This window comes from Melanerpes formicivorus, unplaced genomic scaffold, assembly GCF_026170545.1.
Source record: "Melanerpes formicivorus ecotype bairdi unplaced genomic scaffold, bMelFor1.0.p_v2 SCAF_5, whole genome shotgun sequence".
Lineage (NCBI taxonomy): Eukaryota > Metazoa > Chordata > Aves > Piciformes > Picidae > Melanerpes > Melanerpes formicivorus.
In genome coordinates, this window is record NW_027142357.1 from 16,908,462 (window position 1) to 16,925,852 (window position 17,391).

Here is a 17,391-nt window from a genome sequence, read left to right on the forward strand (position 1 = left end):
AATGTTAAGAAAAGCAACTTCAGGGATAGGACTGGCAAGCTATGTTTCATCTCTGAAGACCACTGGAATCAAGTGATTTAAAGTTTGCTTATTTCACACAGCTGAACTCACAGAAAATTATCAGAGGGCATGTCTGTTCATATGCAAATAAACCCACAAGTTTCTGAAACACAAACAAGGTTTCTGAAGCTTTGATATTTAAAGGTAAAGGCTACCTGTAGAAACTCATGGTTTGAATCTGTGGATCCCAAGGGGGCTTTTCCTGAATGAATTGCAGAACGTGTACAGCTGTCTCATAAACTCACATGAAAAGCTAGTCCTAATGTCCACAGAAGCCACTGGTGTTTTGTGACTTCTTTAATTAAAGAGTGTTGCTTGTCATCAGTCTACAGATCATAATAAAATACACCAGGAAGCCTCCACCCTATACCAATTGGCATGGAAACCTAACTCTGAAAAAGAGAGCTAAAGCTAACACTCTCTCATGCATTTTTGTAAATATGAATTTCCCCCCCCGACCCCAGCCAGCCTTTAAGATACAGAGTTCCCAAGCAGCTCTTCAAAAGTCATATCAAAAGTCTGGGTAATTACTACCCAACTAAGACTTGGATTAATGAAGATACTGCCCAGAAGGCTCCTGCACTACAAAAGTGGGTACTTCATTCTTCTCCACATAGCTTTACAAGAAGCCCTCTGCCTTTGAAAATACAGGGCAAATACTGTGACTCAAAAGACTGTGCAAGACACTACAGAACATTTTAATGTCCCCTTTACCTTTTAGCACTGGTAGACAGCTTAGCAGTAGTTTTGCTGGATAGTTTGGTGTTCTTCTTCTGCTGAGTGGCAGATGGTTTTCGCTCTTCTTGCTCTTCAGGTTCAGGTGCAGGTGGATCCCTCTGATCGGCATCTGAACTACCGCTGCTGGTACTTGGACTTTCATCATCTGACCTCTGCCTATCACTGGACATTGTGGGGCACTTTTTTGGGGGAAAGAGAAGAAAAGAGGCAGAGTTAATACAACAGGTAGGACTCTCTTTCCATTCCCCAAGTTCCAGAAAGCACCTGAATCAGTGACAATTCCATTTCATTAAGAAATTAACCAAAATATACTCCTTTGTCTCCTCCACAGGGGCTGCAGTTTGACAGCTACAAAGCAAAAACTACCCTTCTGAAAATATAGATATTTTCAAATTTTAAACCCACTTACATTTTTTTCATACTTTAAACAATATGCCAATTGTCGACTTTGTTCTAAGGCATGAGACAGATTTAGCAGGGTACTTAGGCAATGCACATTAATAACTTATGACACATTGTAAATAACAGACCTCACTGAAAATGTTTTTTAAGAAGTCACTAATATCCTGTAAATATTTACACTGGAGCAGAGCATTTTATTGGGTCCAAACACCAGATTCCCCCCCCCCTCCCCCTTTCTCCGAGAAAATATATTTGCCAGTAACACTTGGGTTGATTTCAGATGGAAATGTACACTTGCTCTGCGCATTTAAAGGGCTAGGCCGGCGGGGGGGACACGACGGGGACGAGGTGGGTTTTTGTTGTTGTTTTTTTAAAAGAGAAACCCCCCAAGATGCATTTAAAGCAACTCGAGCAGCAGCAGCCCCGGTTATTTACATGGCCAGCAGCGAGAACTGCATTCGGCCACCACAGAGCTGCCGGAGGGGGAAGAAGCATAATTCAAACTACACCTTCTGCACAGCTCTCCCCGCCGCCGCTCCCCACGCAGCTCCACCAGGCAGACCGACATTTTTCCGTCGACCGGGGCTGGGGGGGGAAGTGGGGAGGGGGCTGCCCCGGCGGCTGGGGGGGCCGAGGAGGAGCCCGGCGGGGAGCTGCGGCAGGGCTGGAGGCGGCCGCCCGGCCGCGCTTTGTGGGGAGAGCCCGGCGCGGCGCGGTTCGGCGCGGCTGGGCTCGGCGGGCGGCGGCGGCTCGCCCGGCCCCGCACCGCACCGTGCGTGTGCACCAAGTGAGGCGTGAACTCGGGCCGGCTCTGCGCCCCCGGCCGCCGCCAGGCAGAGAGCGCCGAAAACAAGAACAAAGCTCCTCTACCAGCCCCCCCGCCTCCTCCCCGCCTCCCCCCACCGCGCTCGCCCAGCCGCCGCGGCAGCCGCCTCGCCCGCCTCTCCCTTACCTTCGCCGGCGTCCTGTCCCGCTGCTGGGTCGGAGGGGCGGGATGGCGGGGGGCCGGGCCGGGCCCGCGGCGCCCGAGAAGGGGACGGAGGCGGCCGGGGGGCTATACGGCGGCGGCGGCGGCTCTGTGGCCGGGCAGTGTGGAACATTGAGAGCCGGAGCAGGGGGAGACGGGGGGAGGCGCGGTACGGCCCCACGGCCGGCGGGTGGCGCTGGCGGGCCCCGCTCTGCGGCGCGGGCTCCCGCGGCGGGCCGGGGGGCCGGGGCGGGGGGCGACGGGCACGCGCCGACGGCGGCTGAGGAGGGGGCGCCGGCAGCCTCCGGCCTCCCGCCTCCACCCGCCGCAGCAGCTGCCGCGGCGCCGCTGGCGGAGCTCCTGGCGAGCCGGGGTTGGTGGGGGGAGGGGAGAGGGGGCGCTCGCTCCCGCCTGGCTGCTGCCGGAGCGCGCCTCACTCTGGGCCGGGGGGCGCGCAGGCGCTCTCCCGCCGTGGCCGGGGGCGCGCGTGCTCCGGGCCGAGCAAGGACAAAGCGGCAGCGCGGTGGGGGCGGCCTTCGACGGCCGCTGGGCTCGGCCCAGGCCGGCCCGGCCCGCGGCCTCCTTGCGCCACGGCCGCTGGCTGAGCCCCGGTCCTTCGGCCTCCGGCCAGCCGACGCTTGCAAGGCTCCGCCAGCAGATTAGTCAAGCTGGTACCCACCGACGGCTCGGCTACACTCTGCTGGGGGCTAATGTGGCCTCCTCGAGCCGCCCCAGCGTTGTACCTTAAACCTCGCCTCATGCGTTACACCCAGTGTCAGGGTAGGCACAAACACCAGCCGGCAACACTGGGATGGAACTGCTGGTTACTTACCCCATCATTACCTCCCTCATCTGTACCCCTGCCCAAAATCAACACTCTTGCCCCATCCTTACACGTGGGAACTGGCATAGTATCTCTGGGGGACCCCCAGGAGCACAGTGGTAGCCATGGCTGTTCTGCCCACCACGGGGCTGAGGAGATGCAGTTACAGAATATTGGGGGTTGGGAGGGACTCCAAAAGATCGTCTAGTCCAAACACTCTGCAAGAGCAGGATCACCTAGAATAGGCCACACAGAAACTTATTCAGGCAGATTTTGAATGTATCCACGACAGGAGAGTCCACAACCTCTGGACACCCTGTTCCAGTGCTCTGTCACCTCACAGTGAAGAAGTTCTTCTTTGTGTTTACATGGAACCTCCTGTGCTTCGGCTTGTACTTACACTGATTGCTCCTTGTCCTATCATTGGACATCAGTGAGAGGAGCCTGGGTCCACAACCTGGCTGGCACTGGACTACCACCTTGCAGCCTCACCGCTCCAAATGGGAATATTCAAGATTAAAAACAGAATTAGGAGATATCTGTGAGCAGCCGATGTGCCAAATCTGAATGTTTTACAAAAGAAAGGGGTTAATCAATAGCAATCAAAGTAGATAACACTGGAAGAACGTGCAGGGTAGAGATTTAGTTTGTTTTCCAACTCATCATGAATGTGCTGTTCTGGTATGTACTTGAACAGGTTTTTGTGCATACTGTGTGGTAAAAGCAGTCCACCAGTTGAAATAATGTAAATATTCCAAATTTAGAGCCTGATCATATGGGCAATAAAATCCACTTGTAAAAGACTTATTCTATCTGTGAAAAGTAGATGAGGTTGTAGATATCAAGCTTCAGCAGAAAAAGAATTAGCAGTTACTGTAAATATTTGTGCAATTTACATGAAATCTCAGGCTAATGTTGCTGTCCAGCAGGAAGATAGTTTCCTTGATGGCTTTTACCTCAAGGGCTTTCATTATCAACAGTCAAATGATTTAAAACTACTGCATTTTCTCAGCTTGTGCAGGATCAAGGGGTCAGAGAACGTATATTGTGCTCTAGAGGGAATAAACAATCAGTGTGTCAGGGAATACCCTTCTCTAGGTGGCTGAAGTTAGTTCAGTTGAAAAGTATGCTGAAGATTGGTGAGAGAGTTGAATGATGTGATGTGGAGGAGTAATGGAGGTTTGTTTGTTAAAGTAGGCTATAGAGAATTCCCAGATCACCACTACAGGCAATTTGCCCCTGAGGTATGCTGTAGAAAATTCCTAGCATAAACAGTATCCGGCATGATGAGCAATCTGGGCATAATTAGTGAAAGGAAGGCATGGCAATATCAAAAATCTATCAGTCAGCACTCACTGAGAGTCTTTTTCTTTCTTTCTTTCTTTCTGTTTTTTTTTTTTTTTTTTTTTTCCCAGCCCTCCCCCCCTGCAATATATTGATGATGCTCAAGATGAGGTTGCTAGAGCTTTGAACGTCAGGATTGAGTATTTAATTTTTTATTTTATTACAGGTGAAAACACAGACATAAAAATATTAAAAAAGAAAGGACTAGAAGAGTGTGCATCTACAGAATGAAAGTAAGTAGATTGGTGAAGGGTTGCACACCATGTCAGCTACTATATGTTGTATGCATTCTGAGGCTTTCAGAATACAAAGTGAAAAGAAAAAAATACACCCATTTTACAGAGGCTAATTGAAAAGCAAGCCTAGATTTTTTTTTTTTTTTGCAACCTTCTGTACCATATTAAATTAGATTTACTACAGCGATGTGTGGATATAACAGATGTTTATTTGAATGAATATTCCTTCATTTGGCATCAGGTCTCAAAGGATGGCACTTTCTTCTTGTGAGGTTATATTTTCCTTTTTTGTTTGTTATGTTGTCAGCCACAGAAAAAGTACTGCAATGAGAGGTATGGTACAGTTTGAAGGAGCAAGAGAAATGCTGATTTTAATAGCCTTCATTGCAAAGCTACCTATCACAATCTCTCTGTCTTTTCATATCCCTTGTCATTTGACATCAGAGTAATTTTAACTGATGCACCTATCATAAATGCTTTTTCTCTGCCAGTTTATTGGGTACTTGAACTGTGAAAGTACAGCTGCTATTGTGAGGTGCAGAGCCTTCCTAAGGACCATTCAAACTTATCTGAATGGTCCTGGGCACTCAGGAATGGGTGAGGCCTGCATTTCTCCTCCCCAAGCCCCTCCCAGTCAGTTGCCTTTGTTGTTTGGTTGGGTTTCGTGTTTGTTTTTACTTTTTAGGAAGGCCAACATCGAAAGGTGGTTAATGTTTTGGGTTTTTTAAGAAGCCTGATGACTTTTTGAGTATCTCTCAGTCCCTGTTCTGTCAAAACATACGTATGAAGTTATTGTGAGGATGTGGAAGTTTCACAGCTGCTTTGGGCTGCACAGACATCTGAAAATATTTTTCTAGGTTTAGGAATTCACAGTTCGGTTTCCTTCATCTGACTTGAAATCGTGTGATGGCAAACGAGTCAAGCTTGGTACCAGAACTAGGGTGAAAGGCATTTTCTGCTTCTCCCAAGAAAAGTATGAAGAACAGAAAAATGTTTGCTTGATCTCCTTGTCCCTACCATTTTAAGAATGTAGAAATGGTAAAATAAGGGCAGCATACATTTTTCATGATTATGAGCAGATGAAGTGAAAATACTACCTAATGTTTACAGTCATGTACTCCGTCTTCTGTATCACAAAATCATTGTTTCCTGACAGTAAATATGCAATGTAGCATAGCAATGTATCTTTCTGCTCTATGTGTGTTTCTATACCAGGCTGTATTGTTAAAGCACCTGTTGGAGCTCTACTATAATGCCACAAACTGCAGAACCAGGAAAGACATAAAATATGGGTGTGGTGGGTTTGTTTGTTTATCTTTTAAAGTATATGGCATAAAATTCAGATTGTGTTTTATTAGTAATTAGTGTGGTAGTACCAACTACTGCTCCTCATAAGGTGGATCCTGTACAAATACCCAATGTGTCTTCCCTCAAGATAATTAGCAAGTTTAACAGAGAAAGCTAGAAAAGTAGATTAGGCAAAAGCTTTGGGCCAGAATGACTTGTAGTGACTTACAGAAGCAAGTACAGGGAACCTGCTGCAGTCAGTAATTGGAGCTCATCCTGTTGTGCCTTAAAATCACTACCATAAGTAGGAATATTTTTACATTGCGATGCTTAGGTTCATTTGGCTTTTCAAGTGAAAAATGATCCCCGTGCCTGTCCATGTCAAATGACTATCAGTACATTAAAGAAATACATAATTTTTCTTGTTGTTGAAAGCAGCTCATATTAGCCAGCTTTTAACCTAGATAGTTTTCATCTTACTTGAAAAATTGTAAGAAAAGTGAGATAAACTGAATAGAGAAAATTCAGATGGGATTGGTCTGTCTACTGGACAGCAGTCATTTGTACTTCATAAGCATATTTCACACAGAATCACAGAATGTTAGGGGTTGGAAGGGACCTCAAACAAGTATACGGTCCAAACTCCCTGCCAGAGCAGGATCACTTAGAGTAGGTCACACAGGAACACATAGAGGTGGGTTTTGAATGTCTCCAGGGAAGGAGACTCCACAAATTCTCTGGGCAGCCTGTTCCAGTGCTCTGGGACCCTCATAGTGAAAAGGTTTTCCCTTATGTTCACATGGAACCTCCTATGCTCCAGCTTGCACCCATTACCCCTTGACCTGTTACTGGACACCACTGAGAAGAGCCTGGCTCTGCCCTCCAAACACTCACCCTTTGCATATTCATGAACATCAATGAGGTCACCCCTCATTCTCCTCTCCTCGAAGATAAAGAGACTCATTCCCTCTATAAAACAGCATTATTTCAGTGATTATTCATCTGCAAACAACCTTGAAATTTAATTGAATAAACATTATATATATATGGATAGTTTCAGCTTGCTTTAACACAGACTTCAGTATGGGATCATGACATGTCCCATTGAACAGAAGGAGCATAAGGAGACCTATATATGTCCTTTGGAATAACGTCTAGGATGTGATGAGTAGTACATGAGTAGCATATAAGCAGACCAAGACATTGTTTAGACAGTTGGACTCCATGATCCTAAAAGTCTTTTCCAACCAAAATCATCCCATGATTCTATGAATGCTTGGCTAGAGTAGAATAAAATGTTCTTACTGGAACACTTTTGCCTGTAGCAGAGTGTGAGAATGACTGGTCTATAACTAACTTGTGGTATATATTCAACAGTATAGTGTGTAAATTACAGAATCATGGAATTGTTTTGGCTGGAAAAGACCTCTAAGATCATTGAGTCCAACTGTCAGCCTAACACTACCATGGCCATTAAACTATGTCCCCAAGTGCCATGCCCACATGTTTCTTGAACACCTCCGGGGATGGTGACTCCACTACCTCCCTGGGCAACCTGTTCCAATGCCTTACCACTCTTTCCTTAAATATTTTTTTCCTAATGTCCAGTCTAAACCTCCCCTGGCTCTTTCCTCTCACCCTATCACCTGATACTAGGCAGAAGAGACCAATCCCCACCTCACTATGACCTCCTTTCAGGCAACTGCAGAGAGCAATGAGGTTTCCCCTCAGCCTCCTCTTCCCTTGACTAAACAATCCATTTCTTTCAGCTGCTCCTTGTAAGACTTCACCAGCTTTGTTGCCTTTCTCTGGTCATGCTCCAGCAACTCAATGTCTTTCTTCTAGTGAGGGGCCCAAAACTGAACACAACATATAAGGCATAGCCTCACCAGTGCCAAATACTGGGACACAATCACTTCCCTAAAATGATAAATTAGGGAGAACTTGTCTCTACAGATACAAGCCTGTGTTACTAAAAACAAAATAAAACAAATCAAAACAAAGAAAAACCTGGACAGCTCCTTACTGCTTCAGGCTGGCTAACCTATTTCCCTAGGGTTAGGTGAGCAAAAGGTTCCCTTCATCACTGTTAGGGCTGGTGACAGTTGGCATGAACATCTTTGTGTGGCTTATCAGCAGTTTGACACATCAGCACCCAGCAGGTTCTTCAAATTGTGGTTTGTGATATCTCATTGAAAAAGAAGGAACTGATCAGCATTTAAAGAAAATTTTATGAATCCCAGAGAGCATTCACACCCTTTAGTGATGAGTCACAGTGTGTCACATTTGCCTGCCTGGAAAGCCTGTGACACATCACAAAGCACCTGAATTGGAGGTTAAAGCCCATACATATTTGCTATTATAAGGTCTGTTCTATAATAAAGAAGCAATACCCTTTTTAGCATATAAAGATCGGGATTACCAAAGACACCTGTGGTGTAGCTTGTGGCATCATGCCTTTTGACTAGGAGTATTGCTGTCTGCATTTATCCTCTCCCTTCCTGCTGTAGGATCCCTAACATCCCACAAAAGGACAGGAAAGGCAGGTCAGGGCTTCATCACGACAAACCACTGCTGCTAATAACTGGACAGGGCCTACCTGCTACAGCCTGGACTCCTGAGTTTGCTGGATGGAATCTGCAATAGGAATAGATGTTGCAACTCTTAGCAGTCTCTCTTGTGTCCTGGTCACTGGAAGCTGTTCCCATAGCAGTTTCAGCAGGAGCAAACCTGTGTCAGGACTGGATCTCCACAGTGGTGGGGACAGCTGAAAGGGGAAGACAACTGTGCCCGAAAAGCTTCTACTTATTTGCTCTGGTTCCTCCCATGCTGGAGCAGTCACATACAAGCAAAGAGCCTGGGTGGTGCTGTCTTAAATAGCTGTAGCTAAAGCCATCTGAGACTGAAAGTCAGACCCTACAGATACAGTGGAAAAACTTGGGCAAAAATGGGTTGAATCCTGCAGGTTAGGTGAAGGGTTTATGTTTGTCATTGAGCATCTTGAAAGGTTTCTCAGAAGTATTTGAGTGGTCAAGTCCTGTAGACTTAGAAATGAGCACCTTATAGTGTGACAGTCGTTTTTACCAGCCCCATGTGTGATGTCAAGATGTGACTTCAAGCAGCTCTTTTAGGATTGCTAGCCAGAAATCTTTGCATGGGAAAGAACTTATGATTAGCAGGTGTGAGACCAGTAGTCTGATTGTAGTCTTGTTCCATAGTTCCAACAATAAACTCTTCTTTCAGCTTTTAATTCTTTTTGTAATGAGCATTTCCATTTTATACTTCTGAGCAACATCCTCCTTCCAAGTAAGAACTGAACCAGGCTCCCTCTGGAGTCCCTCATTACTGCTGGGCTGGCTGTGTAGCATCTGATGGATGAGTGTCCTTCCCGGCCAGCCACATGTGCTGTCTTTACTGCAATCTCAACAGAGAATGAGAGATCAAGGATGTTCTCTATGCCCCTGCAGAGCACAGCTGCACTTCTGAGTACAGTTATTTCTCAAGTTGGTTTTGTCTTAAATACCCATTGTGGCATTTCCCTACCTTTATTCACATGTGTGTCAACAGACTGACTGTTGTGTGTTTTCCAGTACAGTAGTCCCAGCTGCTACTGGAGCCCTCCTTCACAATGCAGTGTGGCACTGCAGTGTGTGCTTCTACTTACAACGTTTAATAAATATGTAAATTAACCTACTCTATCTTTTCAGGTAGGAGAGTTGTATGACTGCACTTGTATATCACTGAATATGCTATTCATGAGGATGGCAGAGTGTGGAGGGGCAGGAGCTTGAGGCAAAAGTTTGAAATATAGTTAGCACAATGAAAGTGTCAGTTAAAGTCTAAGCTTAGAATGTTTTAGTGTTTCCAAGTGGAGTTAAGCTGAAATGATGCTCCTATGGTCTGCACAACACTGGAGAGGAAGACCAGGAAATAGAAGCTCAATTCATGTCAGTTGTGCTTGGATGGGTCTAACTATAGCATTGCCTATTCATGCTTGAATTTCTAACAGTTATCTTTTTCTATGTTCTCACTAATATTTAATGTGAATATTAACATCCTATGTTGTTAAGAGTGCTTTTCGGTTAAATAAAAATAGAGGAGACTGTACTATGCCAGAACATATAAGAACATGGTGCTGACTTCAAAACAGCAGAAAAGAATATGCCAATGAAGCTGCTTCCACTCATCTAACATCAAAAGATTACTTTACTTTGTACTGTATCCATGATCTTGAAAGCTATGAAAAAATCTCTCAGGAGTATTCTTATTCCTAAGTTACCGAACGTTGTTTTAATTAATTAGCTAAATGGAGATCATTATTCCTAAGGTCTGCTTATTTTTGTTCCTGGTTCAGCTATGTGTGAGAATGAACTTTTGGCCTTTATTGTGGGGTTGTTTGTGAATTTAAATAGTAATGTTCTTACTAGTAGACTGTATTAATCCATAATCTGTGGATATCTGACATACTGGTGTGGTACTTTCCTGTCTCAGAGCAAGGCTTTTGACAGTCTCCATAACATCCTTTTGAGTAAGCTTGGGAGGTGTGGGATGGAAGAACAGACAGTGAGATGGATTAGGAACTGGTTACACAATAGAGTGCAAAGAGTGGTGATCAATGGTGTCAAGTCCACCTGGAGACCTGTAACTAGTGGAGTCCCCCAGGGATAAGCGCTGGGTCCAGTCCTGTTCAACATCTTTATCAAAGACATCGATGATGGAACAGAGTGTCTGCTCAGCACATTTGCTGACAGTACGAGGCTGGGAGGCTTGGCTCATACACCTGAAGGCTGTGTGGCCATTCAGTGAGATTTTGGACAAACTGGAGAGCTGGGCAAAGAGGAACCTAATGAGATTCAACAAGGATAAGTGCAGAGTCCTGCACCAGGAAAGAAATAATAAGCTGCACCAGTACAGGTTAGGAGGTGATCTGCTAGAGAGCAGCTCTGTGGAGAAGGACCTGGGAGTCCTGGTGGACAAGTAGTTATCCATGCAACAGCAATGTACCCTTGTGGCCAAGAAGGTGTATTAAGAGTGTGACCAGCAGATTGAGGGAGGTTCTCCTCCCCCTCTACTTTGCCCTAGTGAGGCCCCACCTGGAATATTACATCCAATTCTGGACTCCCCAGTTCAAGAGTAACAGGGATCTACTTGAGAGAGTCAAATGGAAAGCTACAAGGATGTTAAGGGACTGGAACACTTCCTTATGAGGAGAGGCTGAGAGACCTGGGCTTTTTAGTCTGGAGAGGAGAAGAATGAGAGGGGATCTAATAAATATATCTAAATATATGAGGGCTGGGTGTCAAGAAGGAAGGGACAGCCTCAGAACAAGAGGACACAATCTCAAGCTGTTTAGGAGTTTTAGGTTGGATGTTAGGAAGAAGTTCTTCATAGAAAGAGTGACTGGCCATTGGAATGGGCTGCCCAGGGGGGTGGTGGAGTCACCATCACTGGAGGTGTTTAGGAAGAGACTGGGTGGGGCACTGGGTGCCATGGTTTAGTTGATTAGATAGCATTGGATGCTAGGTTGGACTCGATCTCAAAGGTCTTTTCCAACCTGGTTAATTCTATTCTATTCTATTCTATTCTATTCTATTCTATTCTATTCTAAACAAACAAACAAACACCCCAAAACACTCTTCTCAGTTGTGCCCTGTGACAGGACAAGGGGCAGTGGATGTAAACTACAGCACAGGAAGTTGCACCTCAGCATGAGGAAAAACTTCTTTACTGTAAGGGTAACAGAGCACTGGAACAGGCTTCCCAGAGAAGTTGTGGAGTCTCCTTCTCTGGAGACTTTCAAGACCTGTCTGGATGTCACCTGTGCTAGATTATATGAGCTTACTCTGGCAGAGCGTTTGGACACAAAGATCTCCAGAGGTCCTTTCCAACCCCTAACATCCTGTGATCAAACCAAAATGGCTCCATTAGTCATAAATCGGTTAAACCATATTCAAAGCAATTTACCATGTGCATTTTAACTCTCCAGAGTACATTTTTCCCATTCAATTACCTTTCTCAAACTTAGCTTTGAAATAATGTGGTGCTAATATCATTCTGGCTGAAACACTTGTTTGATACCTCTTTCCATGAGAAAATACAGTGACATTAAGATTCTTTTTGTCAAATTAATAGCTATTAAACTTTGGTGACATGGGTAAGTGACTCAGAATGTATGAAATCCAGGGACAAACAAAAATCTATTAAATGATGGGTAATTTTTCATAGGTTTCTTGTAGTGAAGAAGCTGCAGACTTAGTTTTTACATTCTCAGAATTTGTGCTCAGTCTCAGGGATAACAGCTGATAAGCTGTGATTATGCCCCCATGAAAAAAAAAATAAAGAGGAAATGAGTGGGAGAAAGCAGCTTTCTGCTACTCTATAGTATTCAGCTCCATTAGCATTGTCTTTTACTACACGTTGATGCAAAAACAACCTACAAGTGTGAATTAATACACCACTCTCTTGAATAAGTATAGGTGAATTGATTATATCTGTTTGTTTTTGTACTTTGCTGAATTTTTACCTCCAAGCTGATTTACTGCTCTACCCTGACCTTCATTACCAAAACCAGATCAGTTGGTGCCAGCTAGCCAAAGTCAGTCCACTGGGCTGTTCAAAATAGCAAGGAAATAAGATATGATGTACTATTTAGCCACAAATGCTAAAATGGTAGGAGTATCATGTGACTATATTTACCTTCAAGCCAGCTCTCAAATCTGGTTTGAAGAGAAAGAGGGTTCCCTGGATTGGTGCTTTCAGGTTTTACATGCTGGAGAAGCTCATTTGCTAAGACAGACTGTACTTGGGCATTCCCAAATTGTCTCTCCAATCAGTCACACAGTTGTCATTCAGGTAACCACCATGGTGTATGTTGCTCATGTGAAAAACTCAATTACAAACATAGATGTGGTCTGAACAATACAAGTAGCTCACCTAGTCAATGGGTGTGCCCTCAAACTGAAAATCTTTCAGCTTGGGTACCTTAAAGCATCCACTACAGAAAAATATTGTTATTTATTTTTACTGAAAATGTGAGGCCTCAGGCAGGTAAAAACCACTTGCAAAAATATTTATTCCATTTTTTTTCTTCCATTTTCTTACCATTGTTGTCAGATATGATTGGAATAAAGCAAATCCAATTAGTGACATAGTTTGGAGGTCATGTAACTTGCAGACAAATTTGCCAATAAACTCTGTCACTGAGGTTTTCAGTCTGAAATTTGGCTCTTCATATCATCTTGAGGCTGTGGATTAATTTCTCGCACTGTCCAAACACAGTGAACTACAGAAAGCCTGTACTGTAAGACGTGAACTTAATGGAACAGGTCAGCCAGCTTTGGCAGACAGTAATCGTGCAGCAGGCACAGAATTTAATATCTTGGAAAGACATTGGCAGGTTTCTGGAAAAAGGCACTCCCTAGAAACTTACAATGTGCTTGCTTGTGATTTTGGATGATGCCTGGCACCTCTGCTGCAGGATGTTTCAGTGCCGGGCAAAGGAGCTGCGAAACAGTCAAGAGCATATCTGAAGAAGCAAAGGAATTTTGTTCAGTGGTGTGCTCAAGTCAGATCACTTTTCCTGACATTTCCACATACAACAGAATTTCCAACAATCAAATAAATAGTCTTTCCACCAAGCACTAGAGAGGAGATATTTCTATTCTGTCTTCAGGTATACTGTTCACTAATAGTTATCCTGCTGCCTGAAACCTAAGGGGTTTGCTTCCCACTGTAGGCTGACCCTCCACAAAATTTGGGTCAGTTTCAGAATATCATTATTTAAAAGATTTGTTTTCCAAGTCACTACCTGAGTAACTTGTTTTGAGACAATGTTCACTCCTGCCATCTACTTTATTTTAGGAACAATGTTTCTCCTAACCTTATGGGTAAGTCTCACAACAGTATAGAATGTAGAAGACTTTTGAACCCCTTGCTGAAACAGCCAAGAATAATCACAACTTTCACAGCCTTCAGGGTAAAGTATAAAATGTTATTTTAGCCCTGTTATCCCCACCATGTACACAGCTTCAAGCAGCAATGGAGAAAAGGAAAGCAGAAAAGGTCAGAATGAGGAGTGAGAAAATAAGTTAGATAAATCCTGTCTGGGGAGAGGAAAGAGCAAATTTAGACTTATGGCCTGTTGTAATATTGTTATTAATTCTTGAGAGAAGATCATATACTGTGGGAAAGGGCAGCAGAGATTGACAGATGAGATAGATAGCATTGCTACACTCTGACCCTAGCAGTCACCAAACTGTTCAGTGTCTGTTTCCTCTTCTGTAAAATGAGGATTATTCTTACTTACATTTCAGGGTCCTAGAAGTGTTAATCATTGCTTACTGTTAGGGCTTGTTGAGACCACCAATTGGAAACAGAGAAACATGTCTTCTGAGCTGTCTATTCCACCCCTTTATATTCTAGCCAAATTAATTTTAAAAACCAAGTACTATCAGCTCAGAGTTTCTAGGAAAACAATCAACTTCAAAAGTGAGAGCAAGGAAGGGTTGTTGTAGGACACATCTAATTTTCAAGCAGAGGAGTGCTGCTAATGCTCTCTCCTGCCTGCTGTTGTGTTTATACCACGCTCTCCTTTCCCATCAAGCACATCCAAGCTTCAGACACCGCTCAGGCTCCTCATGGGACTGTTCTCTGGAAATAAAACTGACATTTTCTTTTGAAGGCAAATGATCATTTATTTAAAAGAGCTGAAAATAAGATGCCAACCTTGCCTCTTCCTTCCATATAATGTACTTGCCACCAAGAAAAAGGACTTTTCAACAGGTGCTGTCACAGGGAAGGTCAAACTCAGGCCTCTCTTCTTCTGGAGAAGGCACAATAGACAAGTGAAGAGGTCTCATGTCTGTAGGGGTAGGTGATGTAAATAAAACTGTAGCCCTATTCTGCTCCCTTGAAGTCTGCCTTTTCACAGTTGTGCAGGATGTGATTTGCACCAGTGTCACGGTTCTGAAGAGCATTGTGCACATGAGCATTTATGGAGGAGATTGCCTTCTCATCTTCAGCATCACCTACCATGGCACTCCTATTAGCAAGGAGAGTGTCAGAGCTGATGAGATAGTCTGCCCCTCATTAAGCCAATGCCAGGAATGGATTAAAATCACCTGGTTACATTTCTAGCTTTTAAATTAACATTAACCCCACAATAAATTGCTAAATAAAACCAGACCTTTCCATCTTTAGATAAGGTTAATGTTAATCTTTACAACTATTACAATTTTTATAACTTTTCCAAACCAGTTATAGTGTCAGTGGCTACATACAGTAATTCATTATTAGTTACTCATTAGCTGTTAACAGAGGTATGTAGCTTCTCTTACCATGACCTCTTTGCCAAGGCAGTCCTGGGACACGAACCTTCTTTTGCTGAAGTTTATCTTCAAGCCTCATTCAAATATTTGCGCTGCACAACTTCTCATTCTTGCAGTTGCAGTATATGACATTTTGTTCTCAATGCTACATCTTGGAGATTACCAATAACATCCAGAGTTTCTGATCACTGCCATCACTTATGCCAGCTGAAATACATTGATTTGTTTTCCTATTGCAGGTTCCATTGTTTGGATCTTTCCTCTGTGGTCTCACAACCAATATTCTTCACAGAAGATTTCTTCAAACTCCTTGGTACAGCCCCTAACAAGCTTCTAATGGATCAAAGGAGCTATGAATCTTCAGACTCTTGAAGGAGTAATGAACTACTTTGACTTCTTGTCAGTCTGCATCTGCAGCTGTTATATAAAGCTAGTTTTCACTTCTTTGCCTTGGAAGCACTGAGCAAATGCTGTTTCTTCAGAGAAGTGGAAGGACTGAGTGGATTACATTTCCTCTGAGATGCCCTATGCTTTCCCCTTCATAATCTGCATGAATGAATTTGTGCTTGCAAATAATTTGAGACAGTGTTGTCCAAAGGGACTAGTTGTCAATCTTTTCTCCCCAAACAGCCAGTTTTTACTCTCCATATTCTCATCCATTCTCCAGTTCTCCATTTCCCCCTCCCTCTTTCCTCTGATTTTCTGTGTCATTTTTCTCTCTCCCATTTGTTTGTTTTCATCCCTTTTGGCAGGTTCACCACCTATTTCACTGCCTCACTTGACCTTCCATTCTAGATCAGCTCTTCCCATGTAAATGCCTGTTTCCTCACCTCTCACCACAGTAAAGCTACCACTCCTTGTTAGTGCTTCCTTCATCTGGTTTTAGGACTGGCTTCCCGAAGAAAAAGAATCTCCATGATTATACTGTATGAATGCTTATATTTACCCTTTAGTGTCAACAAAGTATTAAGCCTTTGGCAAAACTTGGAAGTGGAATAGAAGGATTAAAAGTTTCTTTTTATTGAGCAGATGGCCACACAGAAGAAAAGCTTTATTTCATTTTCCTCTGAAAAGGAAGAATGCACTTTGAACTTATTCTTACTAGACAGTAGAAAAACTATGCAGAGAACTGTGAGATTCTCATTCTATTAGACATTAAATTATTAGAGCTTCAGTCTGCATTTATTTCCTCTGTGGACTCTTCAGATACAAGCCCTGATTTTGGCTTTTCTCAACACTTTCAGCCATCAATGTCTTTCTCCTGTGCATATTTTTTACTGCCCAATAACAAGTGAACTCATGGTGTACTGTTAATATTATTCAGTTATGAAGCCAATCAGTCACAATGTACAACTCCAGCCTTAGAAAATATGCCTCCAAGCTCCTCAGAAAATGCAATTACTATCTTCCAATAGTTATCTATTATAACTTTGAGTTCTCATATCAGTAGCTCCCAAACTATCTGTATGTCTGTTACTGAGGTTTTTAAGTATCTGCCAGGAGATGTTTAGATTGGATATTAGGAAAAAAAATTCTTTAAAAAAAAATTCTTTACATTGGAATAGGTTGCCCAGGGAGGTGGTAGAGTCATCATCCCTGGAGGTGTTCAAGCAACTTGTGGACATAGAACTTTGGGATGGGGTTTAGTGGCCATGGTGTTGTTAGTTCAATGGCTGAACTTAATGACCTTAGCGGTCTTTTACAACAAAACCAATTCTGTGAGTTGATGATAATTCTGATGTAAAACAAGACCTCATGAATCCTGAAATTCACAGAACTCTTTTCTGGTATTTGTTTCTTAATCTGTCATCTTTGTATTATTTAGGTCATAAATATTTGGAATAAAAATAATCTCCAGGTTTTTTACCATTATATTGTATTGCACTAGTAAGCAGTGCATATAGTTAGAAAAAAAATATTGCCATAGTTTAAAAACATTTCTCTGTGTTAAGTATGTTTTAGGAAGATTAAAGAAAACACATGCTTTCTGTTGCACTGCCTTTTGGCAATAGGAAGTTGAAGCTTCCTTAACACATGCTTGGAATATTTCAGTCTTAACTTGGTCCTATGGAATTCTTGCTGCAGACGTTTCTCAGAAATGCAGAACGTAAAAGTGTGAAACATCTTGTAAGAATTAATGAGCAAAGAAAAATAATAGCATCCTGGTTGAAATCAAAGCAGAAAATAGCTAAATCATTTGAAAAGGTA

General features: G+C 43.3%; 1 protein-coding gene and 1 long non-coding RNA gene across 3 annotated transcripts in view; one reads left to right on the plus strand and one right to left on the minus strand.

Annotated features, from left to right (window-relative positions):
* Window positions 1-2,518, minus strand: part of UBE2E3 (ubiquitin conjugating enzyme E2 E3) — a 55,385-nt gene extending 52,867 nt beyond the window's left edge. The window contains exons 1-2 of the mRNA XM_068138441.1: window positions 2,153-2,518; window positions 775-977 (exon numbers count right to left, since the gene is read on the minus strand). Of these exons, the coding sequence (XP_067994542.1) occupies window positions 775-968 (194 nt within the window). The 5' untranslated portion in view covers window positions 969-977; window positions 2,153-2,518. The remainder of the gene's footprint in view (window positions 1-774; window positions 978-2,152) is intronic.
* Window positions 938-15,507, plus strand: LOC137441250 (uncharacterized). 2 transcript variants are annotated; one of them, XR_010987356.1, is made up of 3 exons: window positions 938-1,023; window positions 4,501-4,567; window positions 15,423-15,507. It is a non-coding gene; the product is annotated as an uncharacterized lncRNA (long non-coding RNA). The 2 variants fall into 2 exon arrangements; XR_010987355.1 differs by lacking the exon at window positions 938-1,023 and adding an exon at window positions 1,485-1,548.
* Window positions 15,508-17,391: the final 1,884 nt, after the last annotated feature.